This window comes from Trachymyrmex septentrionalis, unplaced genomic scaffold, assembly GCF_001594115.1.
Source record: "Trachymyrmex septentrionalis isolate Tsep2-gDNA-1 unplaced genomic scaffold, Tsep1.0 scaffold31, whole genome shotgun sequence".
NCBI classification, from domain to species: Eukaryota; Metazoa; Arthropoda; class Insecta; order Hymenoptera; family Formicidae; genus Trachymyrmex; species Trachymyrmex septentrionalis.
The window spans coordinates 1,943,466-1,960,251 of record NW_017305474.1 but is presented as its reverse complement, the minus strand read 5'-3'; the positions used below and the strand labels follow the sequence as shown (position 1 = coordinate 1,960,251).

The window sequence follows — 16,786 nt, the reverse complement described above, 5'->3', positions numbered from 1 at the left end:
ATATATATATATATATAGAATATCATATAATTTTCATAATATTTTTAAATAAATGTTATTTTTTTAATACTTTTTTACTTACTGTAATCGCGCCTAACATAATTAAAGTATAATGCTCGATTCCCAGGATCGACGTCATTAACTTCAAATCTCTCTCGACAGTAAAGGGCACTGCAATTATTTATCAATTTACATTTATTGACTTCTTGATTACAGATGTATAGTTAAAAAATTTTTCAGTTATTGAAATACTATAATACCTTTGAAATACTATCTAATAATACAATAATTATTACCTTCTTGATTATTCCTATGGCGTGATGACATCCTAGGAATTTTATAATTTATTGTGCGTATTATGTCAAAAGCCGTGACTACCTGACGAAATTGTTTATTAATAGTATGTAGCACTTAAATGTTTATTTTTTTTTTATCTGATATATGTATTTAAATTAGCAACATGGGAGTATTACGATAGACTAACGGTCCCAATGAGGCCCAGAATAATCACATATAATGAGCTACCCATTACATAATTATTGCACAAGGAACAGGCCATTCGTCCGATTTTCTGCAAAATAAAACTAATATTATTACGACAACAAAAATAATTGTTTTTGAAAATTGTAAGAAACATTTAATTACTAAATGTCCACTATGAACTTTGAAATTTCGTCGACTATGAAAAGCCATAATTCACTTTATATCCCAATTTTTTGAGTCTGGAAAAATTGTGTTCCTTCTTTAAATTAAAATATAAATACAAAATGCAAATATGTTAAATAGTTTAAACGTTCCGTTTAATAACGGATATGGATTCAACTAATTTTATTATATTCGCACATTTACTTTCCGAAAATTTTAGAGGTTTGTTTTTCGCTCTATGAAATTGCACCTTCATGCATTTTCAATATATCGCAATTAAAACATGAGCTATAAATTAATATATGTGAATTGAATGTATTTAATGTAATCAATTATTCCAAGCAAATCAATATAATTGGATCAAACATACTCGATATAATTTTAACATAAAGAACAGATTTTTGACAGGATTATTTCACACGATTTCATATTTATTCGTACAAATACATAAATTGTGTAAATAATACGTAACGTGTTAATAAAAAATAGCTTATAGTTTTTAAAATCGATTTGCGTAGAATCATAAACGAAGTCAATAACGTGAAGTTTTGCAATTATAACAAAATAATTATGTAATTCTATTTTTTCTTTTTATCATCGTTACATTACATTGATTAATTGATTTTCCATTCTACAATACTTTTTAATCTTTATCTCGTTTTGCAAATTTATCAGTTTGCTGCGTAATTTCTATATTCTTTGTTACATGTGTATACTATTTATTACTTAAAATAATATAAGGCATAATTAACATAATGTATATGCATTTTAAGTATACTAATATATTCGGCTGATAAAAACAAATTATTAATCATTTACGTGATCTATCAATGATAATGGATCACCAATCAAGTCGCGTTCAAACCATTCATGAAGATTATCTAGAAAGAATGAAAGAACATCGAATAAAAACGGTACATTAATATAATGTTATAATATTTACATACGTTATAATATAATAATAATACTTGTTTTTTAGTTGCATATGTATGGCCCACGCTCAAGGCATGGAATATACATATAATACACAAAATATCTACTTTATAGATAGAAATATAATTATACGTGGGCAGTTTGAGTCCGTGACATTTTAAAAGAAGACTATGTTAAAAAATAATTCAAATAAAAAAAAGTTTAAACAAATTTTAAAAAGTCATTCATTCACCAAATTGTCCTCGAACATAATAAGTTTTTCATATTTTTCTTAATAATATGAATTCAGTATACTTCAATTTTTTGAAAAACGAATTCTTTTTCACGATTTTGTTTATCTTTTTGCAGCTAACTGAAGCTAAAATATCACCTCATTTATTTAAGACTCATTCCCAAGTAATTGAGAAAGATGAGAAATCGCTGAAAAAGAAAACGTTTTCTTACCACGAAGGTTTCAAGATAGTCAGAGCAATGTCGTTGGCATTATTGATATTGATTTTGTGCTATTACGGATCAACGGAATACAATGTTTTGCAGAATGGGCAGATTCTTCACGGTTTCCCCTCCAGAAAGGCCGTCTTGACATTTAGTTTCGGCTATTCCATCTCACGCACTATATTATCTGTAGTTACAGTTGGCATGCTTATTTATTCCATTGTACTGGTAAAGAAAATTATTATCAACTAATATATCTAGTTTTTTAACTACTTTTCTATGTTTCCATTTCATTTTATAAATCTTAATTACACATTTTAGAAGCAGCCGCAACTTAGTTTGCCTTTCATAGGCTTCTTTTTAGCCGAGTTGGTGTGCGATTTCTGTGATGTGATCATAATGATCTGGTATTTCTTCGAACATCTTCAAATACAAACTGCATTACTTTATACTGCAGGACTTCTTCTGTTGCTCCGTAAATATTTTTATCCGTTTTTCATTTTTTACGGAAAAACAATTATTGCAAACAGAACTCTGATACATGTACGGGTTGTAATTCACCCGAAAACGCTCGTAGGCAGGTAGAGCGGACTAAAATAGTCCGCTGCAAAAAATTGCGAGAGACAAAAATTGTTTATTTTCTTCTCATAGAACTCTAAGAATTTTTTCAGAATTTTTCTATTAATTTTTTAGTACTGCATTTTCTTATTTTTACTAACATGAGAAAATACGGTATTAAAAAATTCTAAAAAAATTCTCAGACCTTTATAAGAAAAAAATAAACAATTTTGTCTCTTACAGTTTTTCAGTTTGTGAAGTTGATAGTATTTGAGGAAAAAATTATTGAAGACCAATATTCAGCAATTTTTAGTAATTAATATCTTGTTGACCATTGCGAAAATTACAAAATGGTAAAGGATTTTTCGACTCAGTTTAGTCCGCTGTCCATAACCGTTTTCGAGTGAATTACAGAACACCCTGTATGTATCTCTTCTGTTCACAATAAAATAAACAAGCTATTATTATAGTAGTAACTATATAATCTAAGTATAATCTAAGTATATATAGAAATAATTTCAGTCAAAGTAGAATTTTATTAAAATCTTTATACTTTCTCTCTCTCTCTCTCTCTCTCTCTCTCTCTCTCTCTCTCTCTCTCTCTCTCTATTTCAGTAATTTAAAAAATATTATATGAAAAAAAAATGTCATGTATTTAAGATCTGCCTCATTTATTTATTATTTATTTTATATAGTTTATTGTCATCTTTTTATTAATTTTTATATAATAAATATTTATATATACGTCAATTTTTTTATATTTAGTGACAGAAGTATGGACATGGCTGGATATTGTGTGGCTCTACGAACATCGAAACTTCAAAATATGCTAAACAATGATGATAAATATCAAGATAATGGAAATCGATAAAAATTTAAATTTCTAATTATTTTCCGAATTTCGTATTCCTATACTGTATACACGTTCTTCTCATAAATCTTTTCAAACAAATCACACATATGATGATTCTTAAAAATTAAAAATATATTTATTTCCAAAACATATAATTTTTTAATTTCGTAATAGAATTTATTTTTCATGTCAATAAAATATAATCATTGCAGATTTTTTTATTAATTCTTTTTTATATTTATGTTTCAGAAAGATTGTATTAAATTGTATGAAATGAAAATTATATCTTCTATGACTTATATAATTAAGTATTTGGATTATATTGTAAGTTCCCAAGATTTTCCAGATTTATACACCGTAGGACAATCGAAAGCGTTGACCGAACAGTGCGATTTTAAATCAAGCACTCGCACTTCGGTACAGTTATCAATCCTAAAAAGACAAGAGTTCACAAATATATATGACAACGTTCTGACATACCTCATAAGTAGAGAAAAACCGCCTATTATGAGATAGGAGCCTAATATGAGATAGCGGCGTTTCCGCTAAAGTAGTAAACGCTCTATTGGTTCCACTATGAATTTATTGTTCTTGGATTGAAAACTATTTAGTGGAAAATTCATTATTAGATTGTGTCTGTAATAGTTGCAAAAAAAGATTTTAAAATTTAGATGTCTTCAAGTTTCTTTGAGATGAGTTTTTAAATCTTATTTATTATTTAATAAGTAAATATTTAGCAATAAATTCTTCATGAGTAAGATCGTACTAATAGAAAAATACGTGATATGTTGAATTGCTTAATTATAAAAGTTAGATTTGATGATGGTAAAACCGTAAAGCATGGAAATCATAATATGAGATACCCAGGGTATTTCTAATATGAAATAATCTATGCTCCTATATCATAGTGAAAATCGTTGCTGAAGTATAAATATTATACATTAATAAAAAAGATAATCGAAATAAACATCGAGTGCCTGTTTCTGCGATACTTGGTTCCAACTATCTGAATACGAGTCAGCTAAGTGATGACAATGCATCGCATACTTATTTTGTACGTGCACTGTGTTTATTTGTATTTTAGAAATATTAAATAAAGTTTTTTAATTGCAATACTGATGTACTTTGCGTTTTATTATTTCTCGGAACATCTCATATTAGGAGCACAATTTTTTGACTTTGCGATTTTTGCTCACTTTTTACATTTCTTTAATTTATAAAAAAAAAATAAAATTTGAATTAAATTTTACATAACATTATCTTAAAGCTCATTAAATTCTCTTCAAAATGACATATTATTTTTTAAAATTCTATTTTCTAATTTCCCTAGATTTTTTGCATTTACCTATAATAAACTCGGTATCTCATAATAGGGGTCTTTCCTCTATATGTATACCTCGGACAAAATTTGTTCAATGCATCTTTCAAACTATAAATTTGCGTTGCATTCTTGGATATTTCCTGCATTAGAAATCCTAGAAATGCTTGACAATGCACATCTGTCGCTTGTAAATCAATCGTTGGATCAATCGTAACTAATTTGTCCGGCATACAATCTCGTTTTCCCACTTTACTACAAAAATAAAACAGAAGTGTTGAAAATAGTATTAATTATTTATCTTTATTATCTTTTTTAAGTGTTTACCTACTTACTTCCATCGTGATTTATTGATGACTGATAAATTGCAATATGCACTGGGATGCATTGCAACTCCGGGGAAGTTCCAAAGCAGATACGCTCTCGCCGCCATCAGCAACAATTCATTATTCAAATTTTTTGCAATACTCGATAATTTTGTTCTAGCAAATATAATATTAAAATATAATTTTATTGGCAAACTTAAATAAACAAAAAAATAATTCAATTTTAAATAGACAAAAAGAATTCGTAGTGATAATATTATGTGACATTTTATATCATATATGTATGTATGTCTAAAAAAAATCATGTTTTATATTCTAAAAAAATTATCTTTTAAAAAAATTATCTTTTTATTATTATATGCTAGTGCTTCAAAAATTATTTTTTATAATTATTAAACATAGTATTATATATTAAAATATAAAAATGCATTTAAAAATGTGTACATTATTCTAAATATTAATTATGATTAGATTCAAAAATCTTATATTTATTACTTGCTGAAAAATTTGTTAATTAATATTTCGGCGATGTGAATATTAGCATTTTGGGTGGTAAGTGCCATTTTAAGATAAATTTCCGATGTGTTCAGTGTACTGGAAGTACGCATCAAATTGATTAAGTATACCTAAAAAAATTAACTGTAATTATTCTTATAATTAAGTTTATATTTTCATTTTCTTTAAATTAAAAAAAAACTAGGATGATAAAATCTATGTTTTATCCAAAAAGTTAAGATTAAATGTGTATGTGTGTGTAATTATTTGCAAATATTTATATTAAAAAAAATTATTAAAAATTACTTATTTGTATATCAAACTAGTCATTTGTATATCAAACGTAAATTAAATAATAGAATTTTGATATACATTCAAATTTGGTTGTTCTCTTGCTGCAGCCTCGATATAACAGAATTCTTTTCCAGACCAGACCTGCGTAGCTTCTTTCACGAAGTAGACATTAATGGAACATTCATCCTCGGAAATCTTCAATTCATCACTTGAATAAGTTATAATAATTTGTATATTTCTTGATTAAAAGGATATCATTAATTCATTATTAAGTATAATATATTTTTACATAAATTAAAAAGATTAATTACTAAATGTTGAAAACATTCGGTATAAATTGAAAATATTATCAATGAAATATTTTTAAAAAATTAATTGAATTATTTTTATTTGCCTTAATTTATTTTATGAAAATAAGAATTTCATTTCTTTACTCAGTGATTTTCTTAAAAATATTAATTTGTTAAATTATAATTATTAATAATAATTATTAGTACCAGCAATTGTCAGTGTTTGTTATGGGTGAACAAAATATCGCTGTGACAAAAGCAAGAAAAATAAAACTGAGAAGGACAAGACACGCTGCCATAAACGAACTGAAAAGATCGTTCGGCCATCTTCTTAAATGATTTGCAGTGCCCTTAAGCATCAGGCTGTGGTGTTGAATGCTACGAATCGGATCTTCAATGTACACATACGGAAGATCAATGATCTTGTTTTTATCTTCATTCAAGAAAGGAAGTTTGTCTTCGCTAAAACCTAGGAATTTTTTAATTCTTTTTCAAAAATATATAATATTGTTTTAAATAATATTTATTAACAAAATATTATTTGAGTAAATATTAAATATTTTTGTCATAAATATTCTCAAATGGTTAAATAACTTTTCAATGACATACGTCTTATTGACGTTATCATTTAACGGCACCTTATTATATGGATTATTCCATTATCATATATAATTGTATAAAAATATATAAATATATAAACTATTAATATAAATTTTTATAATCACATTATGCAAAAATCAAAGAAAATTTTGTGTCTCTTTACACGTTATACATTATAATTGCAGAATTCTAAGAACTTTCGTAAAGCTGAAACTTAAAGAAATATAATACTTTGTTAGGATGATAAACACTCACATACTTACGTTCAGTTTTCCGCATTTCAACAGTTTTTATTGCACTGCACCTTTAATCGATCTATTTGGACGCTAAAGTCTCGATGTAATTTGACGAGTGAACACTTTTAGCAAAGCCAAGCTGATTTAAATCCAGTCACAGCGATCGACATTGAGAAATCGGTGAGTTGTCCATATTGTGCAATTCAAATGTATCACACTTTCGCAAGTTAAATGCGAATTTGCTCGATAGAGACATTACATACTCTTAGGGCTTATTGATAGTCCGTTCTTATTTCAAGACTGTCTTAATAAGTAATATCTTAAGACGCTAATACGGTCCTCTGATTGGTTCGTGATTTCTTAAGACTGTACTTAAAACGGTCTTGAATATAAGATCTTATTATGAATATCGACCAAATAGTGTGTGTCAAAGTGCATTAGCGTCTTAAGACATTATTTAAGATGGTCTTGAAATAAGAATTGACTATTTATCTAACTTAATATATATAACCTAATACACTGATGGTTAACTTTATCGAATCTGTCCACCGGAACAAGACTATTTCTTTTTACATCACATCTAATTAAGTCGCATGCAATTTAATACGTTATAACAAACGCTTGAGTATTTTACAAGATCTTTTACCCGTAAGATTTACTTTTTAGACAAATGTAGAGCGGACTTTCCTGACTGACGCGATTCAAAGTCTATCGAAACGCGCCACTGCAATTCTCGAAGTATCGAAACAATCATTGCGACACTCGACGGCCATTGCAATATTCGATAAAGAAAGAGAGGGTCTTCATTCACAAAAATAAGAGACGCAGGTACGTTTAATCTCGGACTTCTCTCTGATAAAAAATCATTGAAGTAAGATTTATAGTATTTTGTGATTAAAAATAATGAATTAATAACGACAGTCCATTTAATGTAGTATCATTCGTTATTCTTCTGCCTTTTTATCCTGAATTACACTGTATACATTCATTAAAATGCTTTGGTTAAGTCTCTCATCTTGATTGCTTGAATTGGAAACATTGCAGATTGTACGAAACTAAGGCGAGCTTCAAAGAAGAAATAATGTCAGCTGCAAAGCCTGAAGTAAAGAATTGGAAGGAGCACAATCGTAAACGGAAGGAATTTCGAAAACAATGGAAGGAGGAAAAATTGGCAAAGAAGATGAAGGAGGCGGAATTCGAAAAAGAATCAAAAAATGAGACGCAGGAGTATACAGAAGAATGTAATACGAAGCACGAGCGGAGGGACATCTGTACCATCAGCATAGCGGTACCTGGGTCGATCCTTGACAATGCGCAATCCCCAGAACTACGCACCTACTTGGCAGGACAGATTGCACGTGCTGCATGCATCTATAAGGTGGACGAGATCGTGGTGTTTGATGATAAGGGCGAGATCACGGAGGATGACAAGAGGAAGGTCAAGAAGGACGATACGCTGGGTGAGGCCAAGGTCGGGTGTCTACAACTAGCCAGGATACTACAATATCTCGAGTGTCCACAATATCTGAGAAAGTACTTCTTTCCAATCCACAAGGACTTACAGTATGCGGGTTTGTTAAATCCATTGGATGCGCCACATCATCTAAGACAGAAGGATGAATTTTTATATCGAGAGGGTATAGTTACCAATAAGCCCATAAAGGCTGGCAGAGGTTCTCAAGTGAATGTAGGATTGTTAAATGAAGTTCATGTAGATAAGGTGCTGATGGCTGGGTTAAGGGTGACAGTGAAAATACCACCTGATCAGTCAAATCAAAAGAAAATAAAAGGTATTATTGTACCGCCTAACATGCCACGTATAGAGACTGGTATCTATTGGGGCTATAATGTCAAACTAGCCAAAAATCTAACAGAGGTGTTGACAAATTGTAATAAAGAAGGATATGATTTGATAATTGGAACATCTGATAAGGGAACATCAATCGACGAGATAAAATCAAAGAGTTTAGAGTATCACCACTGTCTCATAGTATTTGGAGGTCTCGCTGGATTAGAAGCTGCCATAGATATGGATCCACATTTAAACGTTGACGATGCATCTCTAGTCTTTGATAAATATATAAATATGTGCCCACAGCAAGGCTCACGAACAATTAGAACAGAAGAAGCTATTCTCTTGACTTTAGCTGAATTGAGAACTAAATTGATAGCTAAAGAAATCTTAAAAGAATAATAGTTGTATAAATGGTAGAAATAGTCAAATAAAATAAATACATTTGTCTGTTCTAAGAACATTATTAAATTTTATTACATTAATTGATACTTTATCAAAAATATAAATCTTTGTACATATTTTACATATCTTTGTATATATTTTATATATATATATAAAATGCCAAATTTATCGCAGAAATGCTTTGTATATTTCCAGTATCCTCAGTTGTCACCGCTGTGTTGAATGATTGTGTCCCAAATAGCAATTTACTGTGTCTCTAAGTGTCGTTATTACTTTAGCTTGATCAGCAGAATTTATAACAGATGTGCCAGATACGATCATATTGGCACCAGCCTAAAAAGTAATATTAACATGAAAATGATTGATTTACAGCAAATTCACATAATCATACACTAAATTAGTATACACTAAAAGTTGCTGTACATAAAATTAATAAATTTAATTGTAAAAACTCAAATATTTTATATGAAATAATGATTGTCACATTATTTAACCGAAAATGTATTGTTTCATTGTCGAAGTTGATTATATTACGCCATTGAATTTAGACATTATATAAAATAGCCTTTTTAATATGTTTAAATCTAGTGTAGTGCGAATGAACAGAGATCAGTATTATAGTTTTACATGTGCCAACGTCTGATTGAATTATTTATATATTGCAGTAAGTAGTCTTCAAATTGCACCTTTGCACAAGCTTCAATTGTAGCTAGTCCAACTCCACCATCAACTTCGATATCTAGTTCAGGATAATTCTCTCTTAACCATGCAACTTTCTTTAACATTGGTTCCATAAATTTCTGTCCACCGAAACCAGGTTCCACAGTCATCACTAAAATCATATCTGCTAAATCCGCATAATCTGTCACCACATCCACAGGTGTTCCTGGCTTGAGTGCCACACCAACCTGTTTTTTAATTGATTCCATTAATTAAATGTAGTAATATTAACAAATATTAATTTTGTAAAGAGTATCAACCTTCATTCCTGCTTCCTTCACTTTCCTGCAAACTAAAGGAACATCCTCTACTGGCTCCACGTGGAATGTGTACTGATCTACACCAGCGTTGGCCATGGGTTCAATCCACTGTAATTATTTCAATAACTGTAAAATGGAGTTTACTTTGGCCAAAATTTTAATAATGCCCACACAGCACATACGTCAAAATCTTAACATAACAGTTTTAAAAGTATAACGTTTTGAGATGTCTTATGTCCTGATTTTGGACATATATACTGTCTAGGTATCTTTAAAAATTTTGACCAAATTAAAGTTACTTCATTTTACAGTAAATTATTAGGCCTGTAAAACGTGTTTACAACAATGTTAGTACATTAACATGTTATAGTTTACGATTTACGTTATGCATACTACAGAATTTCAGAGATAAAAGCAGGCTTTTAGACATAAAAACAGATTCTGAATTTATAAAATTTATGATTCTTAATTTATAAAATTTAAAACATGTTATTTTACAGTTTCAGATGAGGAAAATTCTATTTAACTTTTGCATACACCTGGGATGTTTTTTCGTTATCCAACCAGAAGCTACCACAGTTATCTTCGTCTTCAGAAATCAAAAGACTAAGATAGTCTTAGCCGTGGTTGCATAATGAAAAAACACAAATGGTCTTGAGACAGCGTACTGGTCCTGTTATGCTAGAGATACCAGGTTTGATTTCCGGTAAAACCGAAATATTTTCATACATTTATCCTCCTCTCGGAAGGAAGCGGCAACCTATCGAGAGTATCCTCACTAAAGAACACTTCTCTAAATAAAAACTTCATCGTTCGGAATCGACGTTAACTGTAGGTCTCATATGAACTATGTATAACCAGTGTGCGTACCACAGGCATATGAGAGAAGTCACTACGCTCAGACACAAGCAACAGGATTAAAAAAAGAAGGATACCTGCTCCGGTTTGGATACCATCATGTGTGTCTCGAAGAAAGCATCTTTTATTTTACTACGAAGACACTTGACGATCGGATGACCAAACGTTAGATTTGGAACAAAATGACCATCCATCACATCTAGGTGCAAGTAATCCGCGCCATTATCCAATAACTTTTGCGACTCTTCATAAATTTGTGCCAGATCACTGTTTAAAATCGACGGGCCAATTTTTGCGCTCAAATTCTTTGCCATGCCGTCCGGAATGTATCAACGTGCGCGGATGAGAATGTCCCACGAAACTGCTCCTAAAATATATACGTAAACACATGTGTTGTTCTACACACAGATAAATTAGAATAAAAAGTATTCAGCGTGATGTACATACGTATTACGTAAACAGGCAATAAACGAGATTCATGTATCTGATGATAACCTATATTGCTCAACAATCAACATAAATCAACATGAGCATCAGTGTTGCCGTTACCGCGGGTTAAAAAATAATTTCACTAAATCCTTGCTTCACAATTCATTAAATGGCCCTAAAATTCACCAAATGCGTGGATCACATGACATTTTCCCGAAAAACTAGACTGGATAATGTTGATTCTAAATACCTAGGCAAGCACATTTTAATTTGTACGGATTAGAGCCACTTTCACTAACGCCAGTTAAGCTTATTCATCGATTAACTTCATCACCAAAATTGCCAACAGTAAGACTTAAAAATCTTTCTCTTATTTTTGTTAGTAAAGAAAAAGTATTGTGTGGAGATAAATAAAACATTGAAATATATTTGACTATTTTTTACAAATACATATTATACTTTTGAAATTAAATTAGAGATGAGTTTTCAGTATAGCAGTTGGCAGTACTCAAAGTTAATCAGCGGAAAATAACTGGCGTTGGTGAAACTGGCCTAGTTTCTATCAAAGATTTAAACCAGATCAGAATGTAAGAACCAACCAATTATAGTCAAGCATTCCTCTGTCGTTCGGATCGTAACAGAAGAATACCCGACTGTAGTTGATTGGTTCTTACATTCTGATCCGGTTTAAAACTTCGATGGAAACTGTCTGTAAAATTAAAAATAAAAACTATATATAAATTATGTAGATTGACTGCATTTAGCCAAAAAACACAACTTTAAAATTCTTGATTGGTTTATGTTAATATCTTTGACTATATAACTATGGACTGCTAGTTGACTTTCTCACGCCGTATCAACAAGAAAAATGCCCCTGCCCAAGTGAAATGGTGAATTTCGGTACTTCGATGATATATCTATCATTAATTCAGTATAGTACAAATCTAAATTTATCAGTGCAGTGCTTGATATATATTTCAATTTCATAAATTAAAGAAAAGAAGTTACTATCTACCGAATTTGGCCGGAATCATCGTCATTTCGAGATGGCGAGTGCCATATAAAATTAGAAAAAGAAGAAGATCAAAGTAAAGAAAGAAATTAATAATATTTTACTTTAAAATAAAATTATTTTATGAAGGGAAATGCATCAATATCTAAACAAAAAAATCTTTTGAGACGCACGTTAACGAAAGCTGTAATTTTTAACGGTCAATAATATAACATTTATATAGCTATTGAACATTACAATATTTATATAGCTATTAAATAATATATATATGTTTATTAACACTTGTTATCTATATTTTACTATTGTGTGTTAAATTTATACATGCATATTTTATTTTGATTCTGCACTTTACTAAACCGAATAAAATAATGCAATATATATCATATTCTATCTCTCTCTTTCTTTCTATTTTATCATCGTAACGTGACTGTGTTTTGATTTTTTTGCCATTTTATTGGCGGAAGCACGAATGATGTTTGTTATGCGAGTCTCTTTGTCTATCTTACAGAAAAGATAGGAAGAGTGGGGGGTAACTAGCAGTCCATAGTTATACAGTTAAATGTTAATATAGTCCAATATTTAGATCTAATGAGAAACTGAAAATAAGACCAATAAGAGAAATAGAGGACGTTGACATAAAAATTCACTAAATAAAGAAAGTAACTAAATTCACTAAGTCACTGAAAGATCTTAAAAATCACTAAATTAGTGAAAAATCACCAAAAACGGCAACACTGACGAGCATGCCCGATTCAGATTAGGTTAGTCTTGATTTCTGCTAACACGTGGAAACTGGAAAGTGAAAACTTCTGAAATATGAATGAAATCAACAAACAATTGTCTGGGACATGAAATTTAGTCATAAAATCATGATTTCAAGCTTGATTTCACGTTTGACATTTATAGAACGCTACAAGTCTTATCTGTCATTTTACAATGTAAACAAATCACATTAACGGAGCATATCGAAATGGAGGTTTCTATCGAGACACGAAAACCATCGAAGATCGGCTTATTTTTTATTGCCGCTACAGGTTCGTTAATATTGTTTTTATTATTGAATTTAAATTAATCAGTTGCGCTGATTTTAATAAGCTGGTCTCTCCCTGTGCCGCCAGGCGGAATTGCAACAGCGATTAGCGTCGTGTGTTTTTCATTTATCAGCCCTGCATTTCGCAAGATATGTTTACCGTATGTGCCAGCAACACGTCAACAAATAAAGAATGTTATTCGAGCATTAAACGGCCGCTCCGGCTCCTTGATTGATCTCGGCAGTGGCGACGGACGTATTGTAAGTATGATAATCGCGAGTTATCACGTGAGTTATCGAATCACAAGCAAAGAATATGGTTACTTTTCTTTTAGGAAACAAAATCGACACAAGTATCATTTTATTGTTTGTTATTTATTGAATGTCAAGGAGAATAGAATGACATTTATGTCAATTATTTTTCTTTTAGAAGATTTTGGGTACTTTTCTAGAGACACAGATAATACAGTGAGTGCTTTCCAGCAAGAGATACAAGATCTGTTTTTTATTCCTATACGAATTAGACTGCATTGAACCCTTCTTTCTTGTTCTTGCCAAATTTTCTAAAAATGTAAAAATTTTTTAAAAATGTATTACTACTATTCAGCATAGAAAACAAATCTACAGTATATCACAGTGATCATTTCAGCTTTATTTAATATTGACAAACAAAAAGAATATAATAATTCACTATGTTATATTGTATCATCTATGTCTCTTGTTGGAAAGCACCCAAAGTCTCCTAAAAGAAAAATAGCTTATAATATACACATATAGAAAATATAATTTTATATATATTTAAAATAAGTAAAAAATGCAAGCCAATTTAAGTCAACACTGAACGGTAGCATGTAAAACTTGTGTGTAACATAAAGCCTGTTCTTTTTGGCTAAACTTTTGCACCAGTTTATTTTTCTTCTTTTTTCCTCTGGAAGGAAAAAGGAAGAAAGATGGATTGGTACAAAAGTTCAGTTAAAAAAAACAGACCTAATAATTGACAATTCTATGGTCAACAGATGTTTTGACCATAATTTAGGTCATCTTCAGTGTAACAAATAATAATTAATAACAAATTTAAATATGGAACATTAAATTTTGATATAATATAAATGAGACGCTTTGTAAAACTGATGATATGTCACGAGTGTAATATCAAAAGTAATCATTTATCGATAAAATCTTCAATCGTCTATTTTATTTAGAAGAATACGTATTTAATTCGATATTAAAATATCAGACTGAAATATTAAACGATAGAATATTTCAGTTCAATGTACAAGCTGCTTCAAAACTTACATTATAATTTAAGGTGTTATGAGTCGTCAAATAGAGCATATTCATATCTGGTAAAACACTTATTTCAAGAATTCTTAATTAATAAAGAACAAGTGAATGTATTTATAACTGTTAGAATCATAAATAAATACAGAATAAAGGAAGGGCGTCAACTTTTGTGGGAAGTGAACAGAATACTCCATTAGAATTTTTCATGTATAGAATTTCAGACATGAACTATTTTTTCAAAATAACTATTGTTGATAATAACTACTTTTTTCTGCCTTGAGAAGATTGAAAACGTATATTGTTCTTCGTTGCAACAAGTTCAATTTCAGAGATTAGCTTTTTATTTATAATATTTTTTCCTTGTCTAAAATCTTAACATTCTTCCAGTCAGTCATTTATATATGTTATATACATTATATGTTATATACAATACATTATATAACGGGATATAATTTTTATGAACAATTCTTATTAATATAATTTTATAAATATAAAATTTTAATTAATGACTAGAAGTTTAACAACTTTAAAAAGAGTATTCTTAAAAAAATACAATTGATAACCCTATATGCAAGAGACATACTCCCTGATGCAAAACAGGGATAAATTTTTTCTCTCTTTCAACGATCGCAACAAATGATAATTTATAAATAGGTTCTCACAGCTGCAAAGCGTGGCTTTAAAGCCTATGGTATTGAATTAAATACCTGGCTAGTATGGTATTCGAGGCTTCAAGCACTGATTAACGGTCTGTCGAGCGACACTGCGTTTCACAAACAAGATTTATGGAAACACCACCTAGGAAAATATGATAATGTCGTTATATTTGGAGTAGAACAAATGGTACATTTTTCCTTAATATTCATCGTGACCTTTGAGAAAAAAGAAAATGTATATCAAGAAATCGTCTTTTTTACAGATGGAAGATATTGAAAAAAAGTTTAAAAGCGAATTGCGCAAGGATTCCCTCGTAATTGCATGTAGATTTCCTCTTCCTAACACGCATCCTGTTATGACGATTGGACATGGAATTGATACCATTTGGGTTTATAAGATACCTCAGAGTTAAATTTAAGGTAACAAAGGATATATACTTAGATTGAATAAATTATAATACAAAATAATTGTTGTGTATTTAATACTATTATTATTATACTGAATTTAATACAACATTAACGATCTTTGTATTTATAGTAAGAAAATAAATCTGTATTATTCCTAGATTAATGTGCCGTGAATAATTAAATAAATTATCAATATGATTGGAAATGGAACTACAATATTCAAACTTTAAATACGAAGCGCCTTACAGTTCCGAGTTAAGATGTTGAACTAACATTCATTTAAATTAAATTAACCCTTATGTGGCCAACCAGGTACCCGGGTACCTATGGTCGCACATTTTGTTGAATAACTTTTTTTCTTAAAAATATTGACTAAAATCGTCTCGGATCTCCATTATTTGACCGATTTCCTATAAAATTATGCATTAGAAAGTTTTTTTTTTATTTATTTTCACAAAAAATTTCGAAAATTTTATTTTCAAAAAAAGTAGTGCTGGAGCTTCCCCCACCTCCGTACGTTTCGTTCTAAATCTGTGAACACTGGGTATACATTCGTTTCAAAAATATTCTAGAACATTACTCAGGTATAGAAGAATGTAGAGATCCTTCTACTTCCCTACCTTTTTAGTTCAATGCACCTGGCCTTCGAAATAAAGAGGGTAACGGCATAGCTGCCAGCGTTTTATATCTGACTAAGGATAACAAAAGGTCACTATATACAATAATACTATTATATTTAGCTTAGAATATATTCGTCAACTGTAAATAAATCAATATCCATCAAATAGATAAAGATAACTAAGGCTACAGCACGTTTTTAGCCATAAATTTGTATAGAGGTACCCGGGTACCTCGGTTGGCCCCGGTACAAGATTTTTTGGTTGGCCACATAAGGGTTAAATTAATTTTTTCAGAAATAAATTGAGAGCCGATAAATTATCGCATTCAT

At 30.0% G+C, this 16,786-nt stretch overlaps 6 protein-coding genes across 17 annotated transcripts in view; 3 read left to right on the top strand and 3 right to left on the bottom strand.

Moving 5' to 3' along the window:
• Positions 1–55: 55 nt before the first annotated feature.
• On the bottom strand, positions 56–969 carry LOC108749646. Its single transcript, XM_018488464.1, has 4 exons — positions 646–969; positions 485–571; positions 297–378; positions 56–171 (listed from the first exon to the last, which is right to left on the bottom strand). The coding sequence occupies exons 1-4, from the start codon at positions 691–693 to the stop codon at positions 56–58; spliced, it is 333 nt and encodes a 110-aa protein (XP_018343966.1). The 5' UTR covers positions 694–969.
• Positions 970–1,314: 345 nt separating this feature from the next.
• On the top strand, positions 1,315–3,565 carry LOC108749676. 2 transcript variants are annotated; one of them, XM_018488524.1, is made up of 4 exons: positions 1,315–1,559; positions 2,116–2,241; positions 2,335–2,488; positions 3,337–3,565. In XM_018488524.1, exons 1-4 carry the CDS (start codon positions 1,476–1,478, stop codon positions 3,402–3,404), a joined length of 432 nt encoding a protein of 143 aa, XP_018344026.1. In that variant the 5' UTR covers positions 1,315–1,475; the 3' UTR covers positions 3,405–3,565. The 2 variants fall into 2 exon arrangements, with proteins under 2 accessions (XP_018344026.1, XP_018344025.1); XM_018488523.1 differs by having other exon boundaries at positions 1,927–2,241.
• A 107-nt stretch (positions 3,566–3,672) lies between these two features.
• On the bottom strand, positions 3,673–7,695 carry LOC108749674. 9 transcript variants are annotated; one of them, XM_018488519.1, is made up of 8 exons: positions 7,495–7,695; positions 7,003–7,283; positions 6,355–6,616; positions 5,936–6,065; positions 5,564–5,694; positions 5,078–5,224; positions 4,821–4,997; positions 3,673–3,856 (listed from the first exon to the last, which is right to left on the bottom strand). In XM_018488519.1, exons 3-8 carry the CDS (start codon positions 6,504–6,506, stop codon positions 3,742–3,744), a joined length of 852 nt encoding a protein of 283 aa, XP_018344021.1. In that variant the 5' UTR covers positions 6,507–6,616; positions 7,003–7,283; positions 7,495–7,695; the 3' UTR covers positions 3,673–3,741. The 9 variants fall into 9 exon arrangements, with proteins under 9 accessions (XP_018344021.1, XP_018344013.1, XP_018344015.1 ...); XM_018488511.1 differs by having other exon boundaries at positions 7,011–7,283; XM_018488513.1 differs by having other exon boundaries at positions 7,011–7,200.
• A 55-nt stretch (positions 7,696–7,750) lies between these two features.
• LOC108749673 (putative methyltransferase C9orf114 homolog) lies at positions 7,751–9,177 on the top strand. 2 transcript variants are annotated; one of them, XM_018488508.1, is made up of 2 exons: positions 7,751–7,811; positions 8,028–9,177. In XM_018488508.1, the coding sequence occupies exon 2, from the start codon at positions 8,065–8,067 to the stop codon at positions 9,175–9,177; it is 1,113 nt and encodes a 370-aa protein (XP_018344010.1). In that variant the 5' UTR covers positions 7,751–7,811; positions 8,028–8,064. The 2 variants fall into 2 exon arrangements, with proteins under 2 accessions (XP_018344010.1, XP_018344011.1); XM_018488509.1 differs by having other exon boundaries at positions 7,811–7,854.
• A 150-nt stretch (positions 9,178–9,327) lies between these two features.
• On the bottom strand, positions 9,328–11,741 carry LOC108749675 (ribulose-phosphate 3-epimerase). 2 transcript variants are annotated; one of them, XM_018488522.1, is made up of 5 exons: positions 11,466–11,741; positions 11,096–11,385; positions 10,161–10,268; positions 9,867–10,088; positions 9,328–9,513 (listed from the first exon to the last, which is right to left on the bottom strand). In XM_018488522.1, the coding sequence occupies exons 2-5, from the start codon at positions 11,330–11,332 to the stop codon at positions 9,388–9,390; spliced, it is 693 nt and encodes a 230-aa protein (XP_018344024.1). In that variant the 5' UTR covers positions 11,333–11,385; positions 11,466–11,741; the 3' UTR covers positions 9,328–9,387. The 2 variants fall into 2 exon arrangements, with proteins under 2 accessions (XP_018344024.1, XP_018344023.1); XM_018488521.1 differs by having other exon boundaries at positions 9,388–9,513; positions 11,096–11,379.
• A 1,469-nt stretch (positions 11,742–13,210) lies between these two features.
• Positions 13,211–16,786, top strand: part of LOC108749677 (protein FAM173B) — a 5,303-nt gene continuing 1,727 nt past the window's right edge. The window contains exons 1-4 of the mRNA XM_018488525.1: positions 13,211–13,493; positions 13,578–13,750; positions 15,428–15,616; positions 15,693–15,849. Coding sequence (XP_018344027.1) covers positions 13,430–13,493; positions 13,578–13,750; positions 15,428–15,616; positions 15,693–15,842 — 576 coding nt within the window. The 5' untranslated portion in view covers positions 13,211–13,429 and the 3' untranslated portion in view covers positions 15,843–15,849. The remainder of the gene's footprint in view (positions 13,494–13,577; positions 13,751–15,427; positions 15,617–15,692; positions 15,850–16,786) is intronic.

What these genes read in the sequence shown, in the direction of transcription:
- LOC108749646 (XM_018488464.1), bottom strand. Translation starts at nt 693, where the DNA reads ATGGCTTTTCATAGTCGACGAAATTTCAAAGTTCATAGTGGACATTTA. An exon ending in TTCTGGGCCTCATTGGGACC is followed by an intron (nt 379 to 484) that starts GTTAGTCTATCG and finishes CAATTTCGTCAG; the next exon opens with GTAGTCACGGCTTTTGACAT. An exon ending in CCATAGGAATAATCAAGAAG is followed by an intron (nt 172 to 296) that starts GTAATAATTATT and finishes AAATAATTGCAG; the next exon opens with TGCCCTTTACTGTCGAGAGA.
- LOC108749676 (XM_018488523.1), top strand. Translation starts at nt 1,476, where the DNA reads ATGATAATGGATCACCAATCAAGTCGCGTTCAAACCATTCATGAAGAT. An exon ending in AAGAACATCGAATAAAAACG is followed by an intron (nt 1,560 to 1,926) that starts GTACATTAATAT and finishes ATCTTTTTGCAG; the next exon opens with CTAACTGAAGCTAAAATATC. An exon ending in TTATTTATTCCATTGTACTG is followed by an intron (nt 2,242 to 2,334) that starts GTAAAGAAAATT and finishes TACACATTTTAG; the next exon opens with AAGCAGCCGCAACTTAGTTT.
- LOC108749674 (XM_018488511.1), bottom strand. An exon ending in ATCAATAAATCACGATGGAA is followed by an intron (nt 4,998 to 5,077) that starts GTAAGTAGGTAA and finishes TTATTTTTGTAG; the next exon opens with TAAAGTGGGAAAACGAGATT. An exon ending in TTGAACAAATTTTGTCCGAG is followed by an intron (nt 3,857 to 4,820) that starts GTATACATATAG and finishes TTGTCTTTTTAG; the next exon opens with GATTGATAACTGTACCGAAG.
- LOC108749673 (XM_018488508.1), top strand. Translation starts at nt 8,065, where the DNA reads ATGTCAGCTGCAAAGCCTGAAGTAAAGAATTGGAAGGAGCACAATCGT.
- LOC108749675 (XM_018488522.1), bottom strand. Translation starts at nt 11,332, where the DNA reads ATGGCAAAGAATTTGAGCGCAAAAATTGGCCCGTCGATTTTAAACAGT. An exon ending in TGGTATCCAAACCGGAGCAG is followed by an intron (nt 10,269 to 11,095) that starts GTATCCTTCTTT and finishes AAATAATTACAG; the next exon opens with TGGATTGAACCCATGGCCAA. An exon ending in CAATTGAAGCTTGTGCAAAG is followed by an intron (nt 9,514 to 9,866) that starts GTGCAATTTGAA and finishes ATTACTTTTTAG; the next exon opens with GCTGGTGCCAATATGATCGT.